General features: G+C 37.9%; 1 protein-coding gene across 2 annotated transcripts; it reads right to left on the bottom strand.

The window, feature by feature from the left end:
- Positions 1-575: 575 nt before the first annotated feature.
- rubcnl (rubicon like autophagy enhancer) lies at positions 576-17,358 on the bottom strand. 2 transcript variants are annotated; one of them, XM_055059945.1, is made up of 17 exons: positions 17,263-17,358; positions 13,174-13,285; positions 12,564-12,939; positions 9,875-10,113; positions 8,598-8,695; positions 7,608-7,911; positions 6,508-6,547; positions 6,312-6,420; positions 5,494-5,630; positions 5,327-5,391; positions 4,711-4,750; positions 4,530-4,607; positions 3,636-3,756; positions 3,485-3,546; positions 2,311-2,464; positions 2,041-2,131; positions 576-1,208 (listed from the first exon to the last, which is right to left on the bottom strand). In XM_055059945.1, the coding sequence occupies exons 2-17, from the start codon at positions 13,283-13,285 to the stop codon at positions 1,111-1,113; spliced, it is 2,124 nt and encodes a 707-aa protein (XP_054915920.1). In that variant the 5' UTR covers positions 17,263-17,358; the 3' UTR covers positions 576-1,110. The 2 variants fall into 2 exon arrangements, with proteins under 2 accessions (XP_054915920.1, XP_054915921.1); XM_055059946.1 differs by having other exon boundaries at positions 9,875-10,140.
- Between the last annotated feature and the right edge of the window lie 2,173 nt (positions 17,359-19,531).

The raw sequence follows: 19,531 nt of genomic DNA on the forward strand, positions 1-19,531 counted from the left end.
GGGCCTGTGTGTTTGTTTCTGTCTGTAAACAGATGGATTATGCACATTATATCCAGCTAAATCTTTAGAGAGATTAATGTTTACACCCAATTTTAATTGGGTTAGGTAAGCAAGACACAAAATGAACTCTGATGCTTAAGTAAGCTTTTTAGTTTGTATGTCTATCAAAAGAAAAAAACAACAACAACTACGCTACAATATCATTTTTACAGTTACAGAATGTCTTGTTTTGTGTCATTCAATGATTTGTATGCGAGTTGTCAAATACTTCCTGTTTCAGTACTGGTGAGTTTTTGACACCCATCCTGACATGATGCCCAGAGGACTTCAGAGTTTTTGTTCTCCGACAAAACGTCAACCTCAGAGAAGATCCGAGTTCGTTCCCACCAATTGATCTGCGTTTGACTTTACATTTGTCATTTCTCGCAGAGGTGCTGATGCCTGTTAGGAGGAAACTATTGGATGCTACAAGTACCATCTGCTTTCCGTCAGGGATGAAACGCTGAAAACAAGAATGACAAGATTGTCTCAAACGTTTAATACTAAATGACAAAAAAAAAAAAAAATGTGACAACAGTTTAGAAGAAGGAACTCGTTCGTTTTAGGGTAAATAAATAAACATTAGTATTTCAAAAGAGAACAAATTGTAGCTGTAAAAACATTTTTAAATGCAATGTTTCAAAGTGTAACACTGATAAAGGCGACAGCACCGGATTAGGGCAACATTCCAGGGAATCTCAGGGTTTTTTTCTCCACACATCTTCAGTCAGTTACTGTAAATAAAAAAAAATCCAACCTAAACCTACTTTAATGAACTGTGAAGGCATTTCATTTCCTGATGATGAACCTGCTGATGTCATGACATCATGACTTGGAGGATGTGGCGCTCTTCTTCATCAGACAAATGATACCCCGGGGGCGAAAAACCAAAGGCTATCGGGACACAGTCGGACCACAATCCAACGCTGCAGACGTTCCACTGCACTCTGTTAAAGGGACCAGCTTCGCTTTGTAGCAAGTCTTGGGATAAATTGGCTCTTTTATAGAGCAGCCAGAAAACATTAAACTCAACATTCCAGGGAGGTGTAGTGGTTCTGTTCGTGTCACACTTCATGACTTCATCTGGACTTTTGTTCGGGACTGGATCCGTGTGCATTTCGGACACCTTTTCCCCAGGAAACAGTCTTTGTGAAAGCAGGCCTTGCACACTGTGAAGACAGAAAACATGTTGCATGTGAATGCACAATCGGGAGTGATTTTAATAAGTAGTTATGGCTTAGACACATCTCAATGAATTGCAAAGCACTGGTAATTAAAATGCGCTGACTGTGTGGTACTAATAAATCCCATGAGCATTCCTTAGAGAATGTACCTTTACCTTAACTTTCAAATTTCCAAGGGAAGGATAAGGCTGATAAATCAAGTGATATTTCTCCGCTCCTTGAGAAATTCAACAGAACAAGTTTCCCTGCAATCCTCATAGCTTTTTGTTTTTCAATGACAGTATTGCTCTCTCACTTTCTTGCAGTCCGAATGAATTTCAGGCATGTCTCAACATGTTGTAGAAAACACAATTTTCCTAGAATTGTTTGTGGATTGTTGCCGAAGACTAAAGAGAAAACCTACAACATTTCAAATCTGACATTTTGTCTATCATTCTTCTACATTTCATGAAGAAGAAAGTTGTACTCATGTCTTCTTCAGAGGTCTGTGTGCTGCTTCCTTCAGCAGTTCTTGTTGCAGCGCCACCGCAGGCGAGGGGGAAAAACATGTTTGACACAACGCAGTGTGAGAGTGAACCACACCGGCTGAAAGTGAAACAAACGTTGCAATTTTGGCCCACAGTCAAACAGTCTACTGGACTTTCAGGCCAGAAAACACCCTTTTATAGTCTACTCCACTCACAGTGAACATCCACATTAAACTTTGACCTCATAGGGGTTAGCTTTAGTGTGTAGATTAGAAAAAGATCCTAACTGCCCTGTCATGCTTCAGGATCAATGTTTTTTTAGGTTATGTCTATCACGTGTCCTTGCTTACCTGGACATCGCTGGCATTTGTCTTTCTGAAAAGGAAAGATGATGTCCTTCGCTCGACAGAACTCGCAGATGAAGCCTCGGCCCCTGCACAGCTGCGGGGAAGAGGTTAGAGAAACTATCAGAGGGACCAGCTTCCACACAGCGCTTGACTTGAACCCGACTCTGCAATCATCATTTCATTCTTCACACTGAAGCCAAGAGCAACAGCACTGGTATCCAATTGAACTGGCTGATTGAACAGTCTTCCAGAGTGCCGGTCGGTGGGACCAACCTCACAGTTGTCGACATGCTCCAGAGCGGAGTTGAGCAGCGCTCGGGCCTGCGCCACCAGCTGACCCTTCTTCGCTCTATAGAGGTCCTCCATGGAGAAGAGCAGAGGCTCGTCCAGCAGGTGAGCAGGAAGTGGATCAAACTCGGCCAACGCCCTGCCGTCGAAACAGCATCGCATCAAAAACTGCTTTGGTTTCGGGCAGCCGAGGCTTCGGCTGCCCGAAACCTCGGGCAGCTCAGTATCACACATGTGAGATTTGAATCATTTTGGTTTGAATTTTGATCAAGCGATTCTACTTTACGTCACTTTGGCCCACCTGATTGCTTCTTCAAAATACAAAATAGCAATATGCCAGGAAGTGCAGACACATTTCTGTTAATTTCATGTTAAAATAAAGTTTTAACAGAGATTGTAGAACTGGTGCCTTTTTCACTTTCATGTAACACTTAACATAGCCTCTCACCAACACACATATATGCTGTTGTAGTACTTTATATCTGTTCAGATCAGGTCTGTTTTAAATGAAAGCTGTTGTCTCACAGAGTTTACCTTTGTAGAAGCCCAAAATAAGAACAAACTAAAAGTCTTTATAACAAAATTATCATTCTTCAATCACTGCATTCTTTCCAAAAATATAAATATCTGTCAAAAAAGAAAATGTATTATTGTACATTCCTTTGAATTTACAATAATGATAATTGTATTTCTTAGTTTAGTTTATGATTCTGAATAAGTTTGTGTGCTGAAGATTTGGAATAGAGATGTTTAAAAAAAAGAGTCCTCTAAACTTAAAAAAACCAAACTGTTGTGTGTCTCATGAGCCCTTAATTACTCAAAAACGAAAGTAAAAGTTTTATTCATTGTGCAAAGAAACCCAAGAAATGAGTAGAAACTCAAAAGTTTGCAATTGAGTTGACTTGAGGGAAACACACACCATTTTATACATGTGATGAAAAAATATTTGAAATATCAAAATTACAGCATCTATAGACACTTTTTAGGGTTATATTTTTGAGAGAGGAGAGAAAAAGGTCATCTGAACATGAGACACCAACATCAAACAGAGTTGGTTCCCTCAACTCTTCACTCGTCTCTGTCCCACAATCATTCTTCAGCCGCTCACACCCTCAGTCATGAAAATCACAGATTGCATTACGTATGTTCAGTATCGTACCTTTCAGATAATCTGCAGGCTCTCAGCAGCTTCCTGATTCCGACCAGCTGCTCCCTCAGCTCCTGAGGGGACAGACATTTTTTCATGTTTTGCAGCGTTTTTGCAATACATAAAATATGCATATATGTTTACCAACGCTGAAAAGACTCACCCTGAACCTGTCCAGGTCTTTCACTTTGCTCCACAGAGCCTTTCCCACAGAGCTGAGGTCAAACAGAGGCTGAGACCAGACCGAGTCCAGCAGCTGCTTGGAGAAGTCGCTCACAGAGTACCTGCAACGTCAGACCAACACGATACGCCATGGTTTTAAAACCACTCTGTTCTCGAATCCAGGAAACGTCATAGAAATTTGTTCTTGGAGTTCTTTGCCAACTGGGTTTTCACAAGCAACCAAAACTACACGTATTTTTAAAACGCTGATCATTCAACCACTTCTTCATATCAGACCAAACGAAATACACAAAATGATGTTCGTGTAATTTCATGTTTTCATTTTAATAGTAAAGTGTCTGCCTGCATTTGGGATGTTTAGAAACATCAGTCTAAAAAATTAAAAATAAGAGCTAATCAACTCAAACAGATGAGAGCCAGTCATTAGGAAAATGCTTTAATACAAAACATTCACAACATAATTTGTATTCAGATATATTAAAATAATAGATCAGCAGTTTTAGTCTCTATTTTGTTGTGCTTTCTACCAAAGCCGTCGACTGAAAAGGTTACGAAACTGGAGAGTAGTAGGAAAATGTAACAGAGTGACATAACTAAAGTTTATGGGGGAAAAAATTTACAGAGTTTTTTTTGTAGCAATATTAAAATATAATGCTTCAGGTGTAACAAAATGTATTTATTTTTTTGATTAGATAAAATTCAGTAATACATTCAGGCTCCACCGCTCCAACAATATTAATAAATGCTTCTTCTAGAATCACATTGAAACAATAAAGCAAATGTCAGACATATCATCAGCAAAAGCAGTCAGTCATTTTAGTATTTTGGCTGTGATGCATTGTTTTTATCATTAATTTGTGTTTTGTTTTTTTACCTGCTAAAGTCCCAGTTGGACAGAACTCGACCCGGAATAATTGCCTCTGACCCACTGTGGCAGCAGTCACAGAAATATCTGTCAAAAAAAAAAAAAAAAAAAAAAAAAAAATCAGAAATAATTAACAATGACATCATCATAATAATGATAATAAAATATTTTAATAACATCTTTTGCGCACCTCCCCAGATATTCACAGTGCCGCAGCTTCTTGATGTATCCTGGAAGCAGAAGAAAAACTGACTCAGTTTTCAATCGATCAACTTGAACATTCGTTTCTCATCCAGCACTAAGTCGGGATTTGATTTTAGCTCACTGATGCTACTGAATCTGAATTGGTGCCACACGTAAAAAGCTACATACTGATAACCATAACGGTCCAGTCCTCTAGTTTCTGTCATGATTTTTATTTTTATTTTTTTTGGAGTTTAATGTAAACTTGTTGAATGAGATTTTGCAGAAAACAAGAAACACATTAGCATTAGCTTAACACCTGCAAGATACGATCTAATCTAAGCTGGAATTAATTATTCCTCACATTTTTTTTGTGGACTGGTGAAACGTCTGTTCTATTTGTAAAAACAAAAAAAGAAAAAATCTCAAAATTGCTAGGATCTTGTTCTTGTTCACCCGGGGGCGGTGTCATCAATTACACACGTCTGCTGAGCTTGACGCCTTTTTTCACTCCTACAACGTGGGCATATCAGTTAATTGTTCCCTCATTCTGTCCCTCAAACATAAATAACCCCCTCCCAAAAAAATAAAATAAATCTGAATTCGTTGTCGTTGACACTCACTGGGCTCCACCTCTGTCCCACAGCCCGCACACAGGTAGTGTTGTGAGGCTACCACCTCACTCCGTCTACAACAGGGAGTAAAAAGGTTATTTAACATCTGATCACATTTCCTAGATGTTTTTTTTTTTTTTTTTGACATTTTGTGTCTGCTCAGAAGGGATCGTGACCTGTGTGGTGGCTGGACAGAGAAAATGATCTGGAAACTCGGTGGTGCCCAGTTAAGGGATCCTCTCATCCTGGTCCTGAGTCGGATCTCCTCCGTTAAACTCCGAGTCTTCACCTCCACTCCCCCAGTACCAGGTAACTAGTGGTGACCAATGGAAGAGTGTTCATGGTTCTATTCATACTCCCATTACAACAATTAAGATTTTCAAGCACATCAGAAACTCATGGGCTATGAAAATGTAACACAAACCGGAAATGAAATAACTAAACACAAATCAATAGTGACTTTAAGCATAGTTGATGGAACTCAGAAAGTGATGGACGCTTCATGGTTCCGTAGACTCAGTTCCATTGGGGACCAAAATTGCAACATTTGTTACATTTTCTGCTGCTGTGGTTCGCTTTCACACTGCATTGCATCAAACCAACCAAACTAATTGAAAAACCTGTTCCCTTCCTCGTCTTTGGTGGAACCACTGAAGGAGATGACACTCACAACTTCCTTCTTCACGAAATGTAAACAAAAATGGAGTAGCAATACATTTTAGCGGTTGTACAATTTCTCTTTTGTCTTTGGTAAAAAAAAAAAGGAGAAAAAAAAAAGCTGTTTCTGGCAGCAGACGTTTTTAGGCGGACCAGAGTTTGATTCACACCTCTGCAAGCGAACCAGACTTTCTAGACAAACGAACTAGAGTTTGATAAAAGCGAACTAAACAGCGCTGGTGTGTAAATCTTTACTTACTCAAATTTTGATGCCCATGGTCAGTTTGCAAGAAACAAAAACCCAAACTTTTTGGCTCTATAACTGCTAAATTTTCACCTCTTGCAGTGAACTACGGAGACTTTGCCGTCCTCGCCGATGCACGTGGGAAGGAAGCCACTTCCTTTTGAACTCCAGCACCAGCTGCTGGGCCAGGCACTCTGCACTGCTGGTGAAACACCATATAAAACACATTCAGATTCAATGGGTCAAATGTATGCTGTGGATTGAGCTGAAGATAAAGAAAATGTCTCACTTTCTGACCAAATCTGGTGGCATTGTGCCGACCCCACAGTCTGAAATTGAAGCACATGTTTCCTTATTAATAGAACAACACTTAAAAATGAAGCGACATGTAATACAGGAAGTCATGTTGGTTCTCTATGCTTGGTTTTATGTTCAACATGTCTGCATGTTGGTTCCCTTTGAAAACAGATCATCAGATCAGATTAATTTATTGCAAATTTACAGCCTACTGCGGTTCCTGTTTCTGCTCAGAAACACGGCCGCGGTCTTCATAAATCTGTTAAGGAAGTGAGAGCAACGACATCTGATTATTTTATATGATGGGGAACTGCGTTGTGCAGCAGCCTGCGACGTGAGCCGTCATTTAGAAGTGAAAACATAGAATACTTAGAAACTGTTTGTCACGGCCTTTGGGTGGTTTGTTTCTGGAGCACACTTCTGACTTGATTAATACACAAAGTTTACTTTTTTGGCACAAAGTACAAACAAAACAACAACTAAATCTGTCTTACAACCTGCATGTAAACGAAAGTTTCTTTTTTTTTTTTTTTTCAAAACCTTTTGTTGTCACACCACCAGACACTTGACAAACAAAATAATCTCCACCACGCCGGTTGGTGTGTTTTTAATTTCTTAAATTAATTGGAAGGTCTAAAAGTTATCAATTAGTTCCAAGCTAAAATAAGTATATTCTAGCTGTCTAAAAAAATAAATAAATAAATAACTAAATTGATGGCATTTATGATTTACAAAATAAATAAATAAATAAATCAACATAAATGGCCTCGGCTCTGCTTATTGAAGGGAGACATGAATATTTCCTGCAAAATTGAGCAATCAAAACCAGTTCTGCCACGCTGAGGTCTCCCCCTGCTGGTTAATAAGCAGAATACACATTCACCCTGTGAGTGGATTCCTGATGGCTTCATCAAGTCTGAGGAGAATTTTGATTTAATACGAGTAACAACTACATTTAATTTCCCTTCGGGATAAATGAAATATATTTGAATTACATCTTTGTTTATTAGAACGCCTCTTTTCTCAGGAATTTTTTTAAATAATCTGTTTCTAACACTGGGATAAAACACTGTAAGGTAAACAGGTTTTTACCTTCAAACCCGCTGTCAGTAGAAAGGATTGACGGACTCTTAGTTTGGTGTTCACTGTGACCAGCCTGTGGTTCCTGTGGTTCTGCGCCCCAGTCAGTCCTCGCGTCGCACCGTAGAATCCTGCGGTTCCAGCCGCTGGACCCGTCGGAACCGTGTGCGCGCGCCGGTTCGCGCCCCTCGTAGCCCGGCTGCCCGGTCGCGCACGCGGTGCAGTGTTTGTACGTCATGGAGTCGAAGCTCAGGGTCCATTTGACGCCTTCCAGGACCTCCAGCGTCATGTCCACCACGACAAAGTGAGCGTTCTCCTGCACAACCATCAGAGACAGCCGCGTAAAAGGCAAACTCTAACTTCTGCTTGCCTATATCACCAAACTGGTTCTTCGAAAAATATTTTTTGCTTTTTAATATTTGTGACTTTTTCCAAGGAATTTGCTGCCTTGTTCCACAGACCTAGCAAAACATTATGCAGCGTTTGGTTTTGACATACAGCGAATGTTCGCTGAACATTTAATAGTTCTTTTTTTTGGCATCAAAATGTCAATACAATGTATAGAAAGGGGAGAAGTGAAAAAAAAAGAAAAAAAATGGTACTTCATTTTGGAAAAACGTCGGCGGACGTTGACGATGTCAATCAGAGGAATACGTCTGAACGTTCAATGCTTGATGAGTCATTTAAAATCTAATGTATTTAAAAGTGATACTCTGGGCGAAAAGGAGGAGGCAGAGCAGGGGGAGGGACAAAATGCCATTATGGGATTAAAACATAAAGTATTATTATTATTATTATTATTATTATTATTATTATTATTATTATGTTATGTGAAAGCATTGCCACAAGGTGGCGACGTTGGTTAAGGATCCTACAGAACTCTTCCAGTGGTGAAGACATGTTTTAAAAGAAGGTTTTGGTCATTTTAAGAGTGTTTTAGGCTTTAAAGATCTACAAATGTAGATGAATGATTGCAAAAGCCGTGAAATCATAATGGCAGACCTTTTCCAGCTCACAGCTAGCCTTAAAGATGTCCGGAGGTAAATCCAGGAGTTCAGAGCAGCTTCTGTCTTTGTTGTGAGACGTTGAGGAGGAATGGCCTGACAAAAAACAGATAAACACACATTAAAGTTCTGCACTCTCACTAATATTGGTAAGTTTTTATGTTAACCGTGAAAATGTCTCAGGTTTTCTTAAGCTACACTTATTTCTCAGATGTATGACGGGTGGGTGACATGGACTTAACTTTTTACCACTATTGTTTTGTGGTAAAATTATTACAATAAGACCTGTTTCTGACGTCATAACATTTCAAACACAGAAAAAAAAAATCTCATTTTGATTGGTCCTTGTTTAGGACACCGATCACATGAACAAACAGTGGGAAAAAAATATTAAACTTTAAAAATCTCTACAATGAAAGCCGTTATTTTTTCCCCAAACGTAATTAGTTGGAATTCATTGTGACAATGATAAATTTAAATTCTCATGTAAAGAAATGTATCACAATAACTGATCCGATAAAAGCCAATTTCCCTATAATTTGAATGAAATGTTTTTATGTTTCACTATTATGCTAATAGTTAATTATTTTCACTGTTAATACACACATTTTCTCGCAGTTATAAGGTGTGTTTACACAGAAGTTAAACTTCAAGTTAAACTTCAACTCAATACGCATGACACTAAAAAGAAAAAAAAAAGGTAAATGAAATCCAAAACTCTCATGTCAAGTTTTGCTGGATGATAAATTGTCCCAGAAGTTATCGTGATACACAATAATATTGCTGTTTTGAGGTGATTTTAAGATAATACTATGCACGTATACTTTCTCAAAGATCAAAACACTTTAATTTTTAATTATTTGCTCTGCGTGACATCCTTCATGCCTACAGCTATCACTTTCTACAGCAACTCTTTGAAGAGTCTTGAATAACTTGAGCTTAATTTGAGTTTTAATTTTCCTTTGAGATCAACAAATATTTTTTTTGAATTTAAATTTAATTTCTAACATGCATTTAACTCTGGAAGTGGAAGACATTTTAAATATCCAAATTACAACCAAAACAACAAATGCAGTGAATACTGAACTCTCTGTGAACTTAACTGGCCTTCATAAAACAGGCTAGTTGATGCAAATGCATCAGACTGAAACCTTTTGTCATCCAACCTTTGGTAGAAGAAGACACTCAAGACAGACTAACTAGCACACAAACAGAAATTAGCAATCTTGTTTTAATTTATCACGCGGTGAACTGATTTATTGCTCATTATGGTACCTGTCCTTTTGGGGGTGCTCCAGCTGTTTAGGCTCCATCCTCTGTGCTCCTTCTCAGATCGCTGAGGGCTTCTGCTGGATCGGTCCTGGCTCTGCAGGATGCTGATGGAGCTCGACGATAGAGGAACACGCGGCTTCTTATCCTCCACCATGGTTTCGAACGATTGGTGACAGGAAGTCAGCCGGGGCTCCACGTCCTCCTTACCGGTAGATGTCACACACTCATGCTGGTCACATGAACTGGGAGAACAAGGGGAGGAGTCCATGCTAGGAGGAGCACATTTTAAGAATTATTATAAAAATATGATAGTTTCAACTACAATTGTCCTGAATGCAGGTTTGTGTAGTAACTGAATTAGGTATTACATTAAGAAACTCAGAGAACAAAACAGATATAAATGTCTACCCAAGGGGAACCCAATCAAGCTAGCATGTATGTTTTTGTTCTCGGGGAGGAAGTTGGGATTACCCAGGGATAACCAATCCTGCATCGCTTATTTCTGTTCACTGATGCAGAGATACGCGATATTTTGTAAGTTAAATGCTCATAAAATCATATCAAAACTAAAAAGGAGACATGCTGGCATTACAATAGCATAGCAACACATGGAACATGCCAGGCAACAACTATCTCACCATGTTGTCTTTGCTGAATGCAGGTTTTCATCTGAGGAACATGAAAAATTGATTCTGTTTGGCAGTAAAAACACACAACTGACACATCTTCAGCTCTGTTTTTTTGCATATTTTAGTTTTAGTTTGTCTTCTGTCTTTCATTTCTTGTTGCAGTTTTAGGCGGTTTCTGAACTTTAAGTTTAGTCTCCTGCCACATTCTTTTTATCTTCACACGGGAAACATACAACTACTTTTCTGAATACCAATTATAGTACTCAAGTTTTTAGAAGTTTTCCATTTGCTTTGCCGTTCGGGGGATTTACCCAGCTGTAGAGGAACTGAAGCTTGACTTAGAACATATTCATCAAAGATAAAGTAAGAGCCAAAAACATTTGATTCTTGGGGCGAGATAAATAAGAGAAGAGACAGAACAAGCTGTACTTCTTGTGGAAGTTTTTGTACTTCGGTGTTTGCAGCAAAAAGCCCTGAGACTGCTTCACAACAACAGCTTCTTTAGTCAGAGGCTCAATCAGAACCGAATCGAATTGAAATATAATAATGTTAGCTGTGTTGATTTTTAAGTGATGATCAGAAATAAAGCTAACAATGTTAACCATCTATCATTGCACTGCAGACAGGGACAACAGTAAGTTAGAAAAGTTGCATTTGACTAACTTCAAAAGTAAAGGAAGTATGTTAAAACATGCTTTATTGTTAATAATAATATTTCAAATTGTTTGTTGGCTTATGGGAAACTAATTAGGCAGATCTATATTAGTTATAGATCAGAAGTGTCAAACTCATGAGTCATATCTTGTCTTATAGTGTAATTTATCATTGTGTGGGTAAATGAGCCTACATGTACCAATGTGTGCTCGTGAGAAATTGACTTTGACATTTTTAGGTTATCCAAATGGCATCAAAATCCTTTATGACCCAAGAGAAAGAGTTTTATGCATGCACTAATTGACAATAATTGAGCATTTTTCACCTTTAGCATGTAATTTAAAGTTAGAGATAAAACAAGAACTGTTTCTAAGTGACACACACAGAGTTTGTCTTGATTCTAACGCGACCCTTTAACCATTTTGGACAAGTACTGCTTAAAACTTCAGATACATACATATGAGCTGGTACTTTATGTTGTTCTGCAAAATAACAAATTATTTAAAAGAAAAAAAAAAGAAAATATTTGAGAAAATGCTTAGAAAATGTCTCGCCACAAAAAAATATCAAGAAAACATATGTTATATAGCCTATGTTGTCCAAAACTAAGATCAGCCAGTTTAAAGGTTGCATTGCAGATCATTTCACAGGTGGAGTTTCACCAGAACATGAAAGTCTCTCTTCCTCCTCTCAATACTCAGGAATAACGTCGACCTCGTTTGTTTGCTATCCCAGTTCCTGTTTCTTGACCGACTGTGGGCAGACACAAAACTTTCAGGACTGCCGATTAATCCAAAGCATCAGAATCAGTGTTTATGATTGCTCGCTAAGCTAGCAAGTATGAATAGCTTATTGTCATAGCTATTGTCATAGCTGTGAGCAGCTAAGCTAGCTCCAGTTCATCCGAGTAACTTTCACCTTTGCCTGTTCAGATGTTCTCTGCTTATTGGTTTTTATGCATTTCCATTTATTAGTTTTCACTTACAAAACAGATGTCCAGGCCTGAAATAATCATTTAGTTTACCCTTTAGAATATTTGTAAAACTCACCTGGCTAGGCTACATTTGGTTAAGTGTTGAAAAATGTAATTTTACTGAAATAATATTAAGATGTGATTGAAAGGTGAAACAATTTACATTAAGACAACAATAAATGTCTAAATGGGATTAGTGTCTAAAATCTCTTGGAAACCCATAGACACTATCTTCTTTCTAACTGATGCTATACTCTGTAATCATTTTGTTTTTCCTTTTAAATTTGGGTAAAATCTTGATTCATAGTCTTTTCACAGAAGACTTGAAAAGAATTTCAGTGCTGTTCTTATATTGTCTTGGGAGATCCCTAAGGAAACATAAGTCTTCTGAAATTGGCATTGCTTTGTGTGTTTGGACAGAAGTTGCGTACAGTACCTTAATGAATTAGACGGACTGGCTGCCTTTTTCTGCCAGGAGATGGGCTTGCTGCGCCTGGAGATGACTGGACTGCTCCTGTGTAGGGGAACTTTTTCATCCTTGCAATGGGAAGGTTCCTCCTTGTTTGCCATAGCGTCTTGTAGAAGTTTGGAGTTCCTATCGTGGTCTCTGAGTTTGCTGTTCTCTGGGATTTGTCTGGAATTTTTGGAGATTTTGGTGCATTTCCTCCTTGTGAGTTGTTTTCGTGGATACGGAAGATCAAACACAGTATTTGTTTCTTCTCCACTGGGTTCTTGTGTTGACCGAACCAGAGATGCGACGCGAACTGAACTGGTCGGCTCCTGGCTCTGGTTAGAAAAGGCCTCTTTTTCTCCTAACAGGAAGCCAAAGCGGAAACAAAAGGACAAATATTTATCTCAAACTTGAGCAAAACACAAAAACTTAAGCTCCTTTGTTTTTTTCAAAGGTCTTCAAATGAAAATGCTAATCCTTGCATAGCACTCTACTGTCATTTCGGTTTTAGTCTACTACAGGAAGTCTGAGTTTAGTGTGAGTTTTGCCCAATGAATCCTCTCTGATTCTGTCTTAAGAGTATGCGGACGCTCACCTGTGCCTGGTGCAGGTCCAGTTGAAGGTCGCCAGGACTCTCCAGAGTCCATGCTCCAGCTGACATAGCCAGCTCTGTTTGGAGACGATGACAGGTCGTCGCAGTTTCCCATCTGTGTGGAGGACAGAGACAGTTTCCTAATCACAGCAGCTTTGCCGCAAGCGTCCTTTTGAAACTCTTACGTTACAACAGCCATCTTTAAATGTCCCCACTGCCTCAGAAGCATGAAATCCTCCACTTATGTACAACCTGTTGGTGTGACAACTTTCCTACTTCTTGCTTCCTGCTTGCCAGGAGATTTATGGGCCTGGCGGCAGCAGCTGTTTCTCGATAATGCAACAAACACCCTTTTGTCTCTCAACACTCTGAGTCCCAAGTCTAAAGGTTGCAATATTGATGTCAACTTCAATTTTTATGGAGGTCATAGCTTCCACGGGAGATTTTGAATGCAATTTAGCCTCCGTAAATCTAATACCAGAACTCCCTGAATGGAGCAACAGATTACTTTCTGTCATTTAGCAACAAGCATGGACATCAGCAGTGACTTGCTGATGTCCTGACATTTTGGCAAGTCAAAATGTCAGCTACATAGTTCACAAGTGATGCTATTTACACATCTAATTTGTTGGGTACTGGGTTTTTTATTTTTTTTTGAGCTTGTGTTTTAAGTTCTCACATGAAAAACATTCTTAAAGTTCAGATTGATCTGTTCATGTGACAAACAAGAGAACATCATTTTTTTTTATTTTAAAGAAAACGATTTAGTTACAAACACCAACATGAGTCTTGTTTAACTCATCAAAAGAATGTGTGTGGTTACTGACGAAACAGAACACCACAAACCCACGTAGCTCGTCTTCATTTTGCCCTTCGTTTGAAATAACTTCAATGAGTCGCTACTTGTGGACGTTTTATAAATCTCCAACGCTAGCCGGAAGAAAGCTTGCCCCACTCCTCACTTTTACTTGTGAGAAGTTTGAGGGGTTTCTGACTCATTCACCCCATTTCAAGTCACCCACAGTTACAGACTCGGAGCACAAAACTATTCCTGTCACATTCCAGTAACTGGGATGTTTTGAGTAATTTTTATGTCTCGGGGTAATATTTTTGTAGATTATAGTAAACTTCTCCTCTGGCATCCAGATAATTACATTTTAAACTCATTTGTCCTCCATGGAATATTTTTGAAAGATATTTTTTCTGAAGCTCTTTCTGGTTTCACGTGTCTTTCTTGATGAGCTGAAGTTTCCGTTTTGCTCACCTTCAGTGAAAGCTACTCTTGTCAGCTGCTTTCTGATTGTCCACGCATTAATTGACATTTCAAAGATTCTGTGTTGGAGACATCTTTTAGCATCTTGTGGTCTGCTCTGGGAGTAAACTTTCTTGAACGCACAGATCTGGATATGTTGTGGACTGGGTTCAGTGAAATTGCTGATTTTCAATCGTTTTGAGACTTCCCTAATTTTTATGCCCCACCTTCATAAGCTGGTACAATCTTCTTCCGGGTGGTCTCACCCAACTCCTTAGGCCCTACCATGCTCTTTAGTCTCACTTCAACCGTCAGGAGCACACCAAGAGCAAACAGAGCTGCTTTAAAATAAGTTTTAGTAATGTAATTTTTATTGATAACAAAGCTGTTTGTTCAGCACAATTCTTTCTTTTATACAATACGGTATTTTAGAAAAGCTAAATTTATAGATATCAGTAACAACAGATTGACGCCCTCTATGCCGGTGATGTTTACTGTAATTTTATGTAACCATTTCTTACCATTAGTGAACATTTAGAAACTAAGCTTACCAGCAGATTCAGTTTTCATGCAGATGTGGTTTGTCTGTTTCTCGTCTTCATGAAGCTTGTTACTCTTTCTACAGGAAGTGAATGTGAATGGGAGGAAGGCTGATCAACTTCACATACTTAACGTCCATAACACCACGCTACTATATATAGATATATCTATATATAGATATATCTATCTATATATATCTATATATATCTATATCTATCTATCTATCTATCTATCTATCTATCTATCTATCTATCTATCTATCTATCTATATCTATCTATATATCTATCTATCTATCTATCTATCTATCTATATCTATCTATCTATATCTATCTATATCTATCTATCTATATCTATCTATCTATCTATATCTATATCTATCTATCTATCTATCTATCTATCTATCTATATATATATATATATATATAGATAGATATATATATATATATCTATCTATATATATATAATATATATAGATATATATATCTATATCTATCTATCTATATATATATATATATATATATATTAGATAGATAGATATAGATAGATATATATATAGATAGATAGATAGATAGATATAGATATATATAGATAGATATAGATATAGATAGATAGATAGATATATATCTATCTATCTATCTATCTATATATATATATATATATATTATATATATATATATATATATAGATATAGATAGATAGATAGATAGATAGATAGATATAGATAGATAGATAGATAGATATATAGATAGATAGATAGATATAGATAGATAGATAGATAGATAGATATATCTATCTATCTATCTATATATAATGTATATATATATATAGATAGATAGATAGATATATAGATATATAGATAGATAGATATATAGATATATAGATATATATATATAAAATGCATGAGCGCTTTTTGAGCTCAGCTAATTAAACATGGCCTCCATCTTCCAGAGTCCACTAAATCTGATGTTTTTACCTGGAACAAATGTCCACAATCAAATTCTGCGTGAGGCCCCATCCAACCTTAACATGGCCCTGGTAGTGTTTTTGAGTCAGTCTGACTGTAACTCTCTACTCAAAAACAAAAACTGTTTTTTTTTCTTTTTCAAGCCACATATGTGGCAACAGCACATCAGTTTGTCCAAAAAAAGAGAGAAGAAGGTGCCGTTTTTATGTCCTTGTTGTTTTCCTGAGACAGAAAATAATCTCACATGGATAGCACTTATCTTCTTCAAACTTGTCCATCAGCTGGAGATATGACTCCGTCCTCTCTGAGTGACCTTTGAGTCCATCTTGATACAGGACCCCACTCTGTCCTTTTGACTGTTAGCATAAGTAGTTATAACTAAGGTATTTAGGAAGCTGTCGTTCATACAGTCAAAAATATTGCCTGATACTTTCAGTTGCAATTCCTGTTGTAATATTCAGACATTAGAGACAGAACGAGGTGTGAACAATATGAAGGACCGGATCCATCCTGTCATGTCTCAGCGTTTAGAGGTTTTGTTCCCGGTGGTGTAATGGAGTGAGGAATATTTTTTGGCACACGTTAGAATCATTAGTACAAATAGAACCGCACAGACTACCTAAATATTCCTGCTGACCAACTCTATGGCTTTATGACCACATTGTACCCATCTCTTGAAAGTTAGAATGATGCACTAAACCAATCTCCAAATCATCTCATATTAATTTCTTGAACACAATAATGGGTTCTCTGTACTCCACTGTCCTCCAAAGTCACCAGACCTCAGTCCAGTTGAACTCCCTTTGGATGTGTTGCAATGGGGGCTCGCATCATGAACGTGTAGCAAGTGCATGATGCTGTCACATCAACTTGTTGAATCTAAGCCACAAAGAATTAAAGGGGTTCTGGAAGGAAACAATGGATCCGACTCTGCAGATATAATGAGCACATGTTGTTGACTTTCCTGCACCAAATGCTGACATGGCATTTCAAGCTTTAAAACTTTAAAAGTTCATTGGCGAAAATTCAGGCTTTATGTCAAACAACAGAATGTAGAGAAAATCTAAACTTTCTGTGGTAGAGTCACCGTTTGACTTAACAGATGTGACATTTAGTCTCTTTTCAGTAGCAGAAGCCGCACTTCACGGCTTCCTGTACGATTTCAGAAGTCAACTGCGATTGTGAAGTCAACTGCGATTGTGAATGATAAGATCTTTAAAAATATCCTTTTTCTGTTTAAAAACCAAAAAAAGGAGGAGAAAAAAACCTGTACGTCCATCCCAGCAGAGGGCAGCTGCTGCCCAGCACCCAACACGTCGTCCCCGGATTACTCACCGTGCCGCGGACTCCTGACGTATGGCTATGAAGAAACCCCGCTAGGGTCCAGCGAGACAAACCCGCGACGCTGCTTATCCACCAAAAGCTGCTGAAAGGAAGGCAGGCGGTTGATTAGCACTTCCTGTATTCAACACTGCTTGTGTGCCTTCTGTGGTTGAACACTTAGTAATGTCTTCCCTGACAGGAGAGAGGCCAGAAAGCCTTGTACTCTGCTTTCTGTTGGGGTAATGACACTCGCTACAAATATTCCAACAGGTACGTGGGCTGATTAGAAAAAAAAAAATCACCTCTTTAAGATGACGTTATCTGACTCATCTTGAATGTAAATGTTAAAATGACAGGAAACAGCCTCGGTGACATCGAGACAGGGTTCTACTTTAGAGGTTAAGATTTCTTTGAAAACCTCAGATCAAGTGACGGTCTTTGTTCAGCAGAAATGCCAGTCAGTACTCAGTGGGCATGGCGAGCCTGGCAGCCTCATCTGCTGTCAGCAGTTAGGAAGGAGGAAGCTCTGTTTATGCCAAGCATCGATGGTTTTCGATTGCATGAATTTTTTTTTTTTTTCCAGATTCAATTTCTATGAGAGGAACTGCATCTCGGTAGTCCCACAGAGGGTTTCCATGGAGACCGTCGTGTGAGTTTGTGTAGATCCTCAGTAAATCTGCACACTTACGGTCAATTTTAAGAATAATGAGGTCACCGTTGTGATGGAAATTTAGACATTTTTAAAAAGGAGAAGATGACAAGATGAAAATGTTCCCTGCAAAGGCAGGATGGTTTTGGGAAGTGAGAAAATGATCAGTGAAAAGGGAACATCCAGATCAATAGACGATTGTTTTGGGAAATAGTTTGAGAAGGTGTTCACAAGATGGAGGCCAACATTTTAGAAGAGAACCTTTCCGGATCTTAGATATTGTTTTTAGTCGTGTTATGTGTTTTCAGAAATTGTAGGTCTAAGAAAATGTTCTTGGGGATATTTTAAGAAAAGGAATGGCAACATGCAAGACTATTATTACTTCATTAGTTTTGAAAAAATCTGTTATAATCTGTTACATCTTCAGGAAATGTTTTATGAAAAAGGGAGAGCGAATACTGAATTTCAAAATATGGCCTCCGAACAACTATAATAAAGTTCTGCATCGCTGTAGCTGGAGTCAAACAGTGGAACAAACTGAATATGGAACTAAAACAATGTCCAAGCATCAATAAATACAAAGACATGACATTTGTTTTGTGCAGAAATATAAGTTTTTTTTTCCCTTCCTTTCTTCTGTGTTACTATTATTACTGTTGGTAGCTTATTGCTATCTTATTATATTTGTTATTATTAGTTTTTTCTCTGTGTGTTAGTTTTGCACTTTATTGTGGCATAACACAGATTAAGAAGAATATATAGTTGTTCATTGGGAAGAAGTTGGTAATTATTCTGATGCTGTAACTCCAGTTGATATTTACAATTGTCATTATTACTGTTATTATTGTCCATAGATTTTCTTGTCTGATGAGAGTTACTTTGTTACCATTTTGTCTATGTAGTGTAATATATGTGGTGGTTCTTTAGCCCAGTGTATCGAACAGGCACATGAGTATTATGACATGATTTCAATTGCAAATTTTTTTAGCATTATTGATTTGGTGAGTGATATAGTTCATTAAATAGAAATGAGGAGTAGGACTAAATAAGTGTTCACTTCTTCCTACTCTTTTTCAAACAGAAAAGAATCGGTGAGCTAATTGTTTTGTTCTTGGTTACGTTTCCTCTGTCCTACTGATCGCTTGTTTTCTTGTTTTTAAAAGCCTGTTTGAAACAAATAAACCAAAAATAACAGATCTCGACATTTTGAAATAAAAGTACATATAAAATGTACTTTTAACTTGAAGAAAGTTTCCATTAATGTCCAACAGATTTTTATTTATTTGTTTGGAAAATTCAGCCTGATCTGAAAAGCAGGTCAACATCAGAGTTATTGTGCAGTGCATAATGTCAGTGAACATCGTCACAGCTGCGGTGGTGGAGAACTCGGTGATCAGCAGTGGTAACATGCTGACCCGTGCTTGTCATGGAATCAGCTGACTCAGCTCTAACACACAGACACACTGCTAGCAAATAAAGGCTTTTTACTCACAAACCAGTTACATTTATTTTCTCTATAGAAATGCTCTTCACCTACTTCTACACTTTTAAGTCCATCTGAAAATCTTACTGTTTTATTCTGAAATGCAGGTATTTTTTTTTTCTATTATTTCACTGAGGAGATGGAAATGT

Source organism: Poeciliopsis prolifica, unplaced genomic scaffold (genome assembly GCF_027474105.1).
Source record: "Poeciliopsis prolifica strain line A6 unplaced genomic scaffold, Auburn_PproV2 SCAFFOLD056, whole genome shotgun sequence".
Lineage (NCBI taxonomy): Eukaryota > Metazoa > Chordata > Actinopteri > Cyprinodontiformes > Poeciliidae > Poeciliopsis > Poeciliopsis prolifica.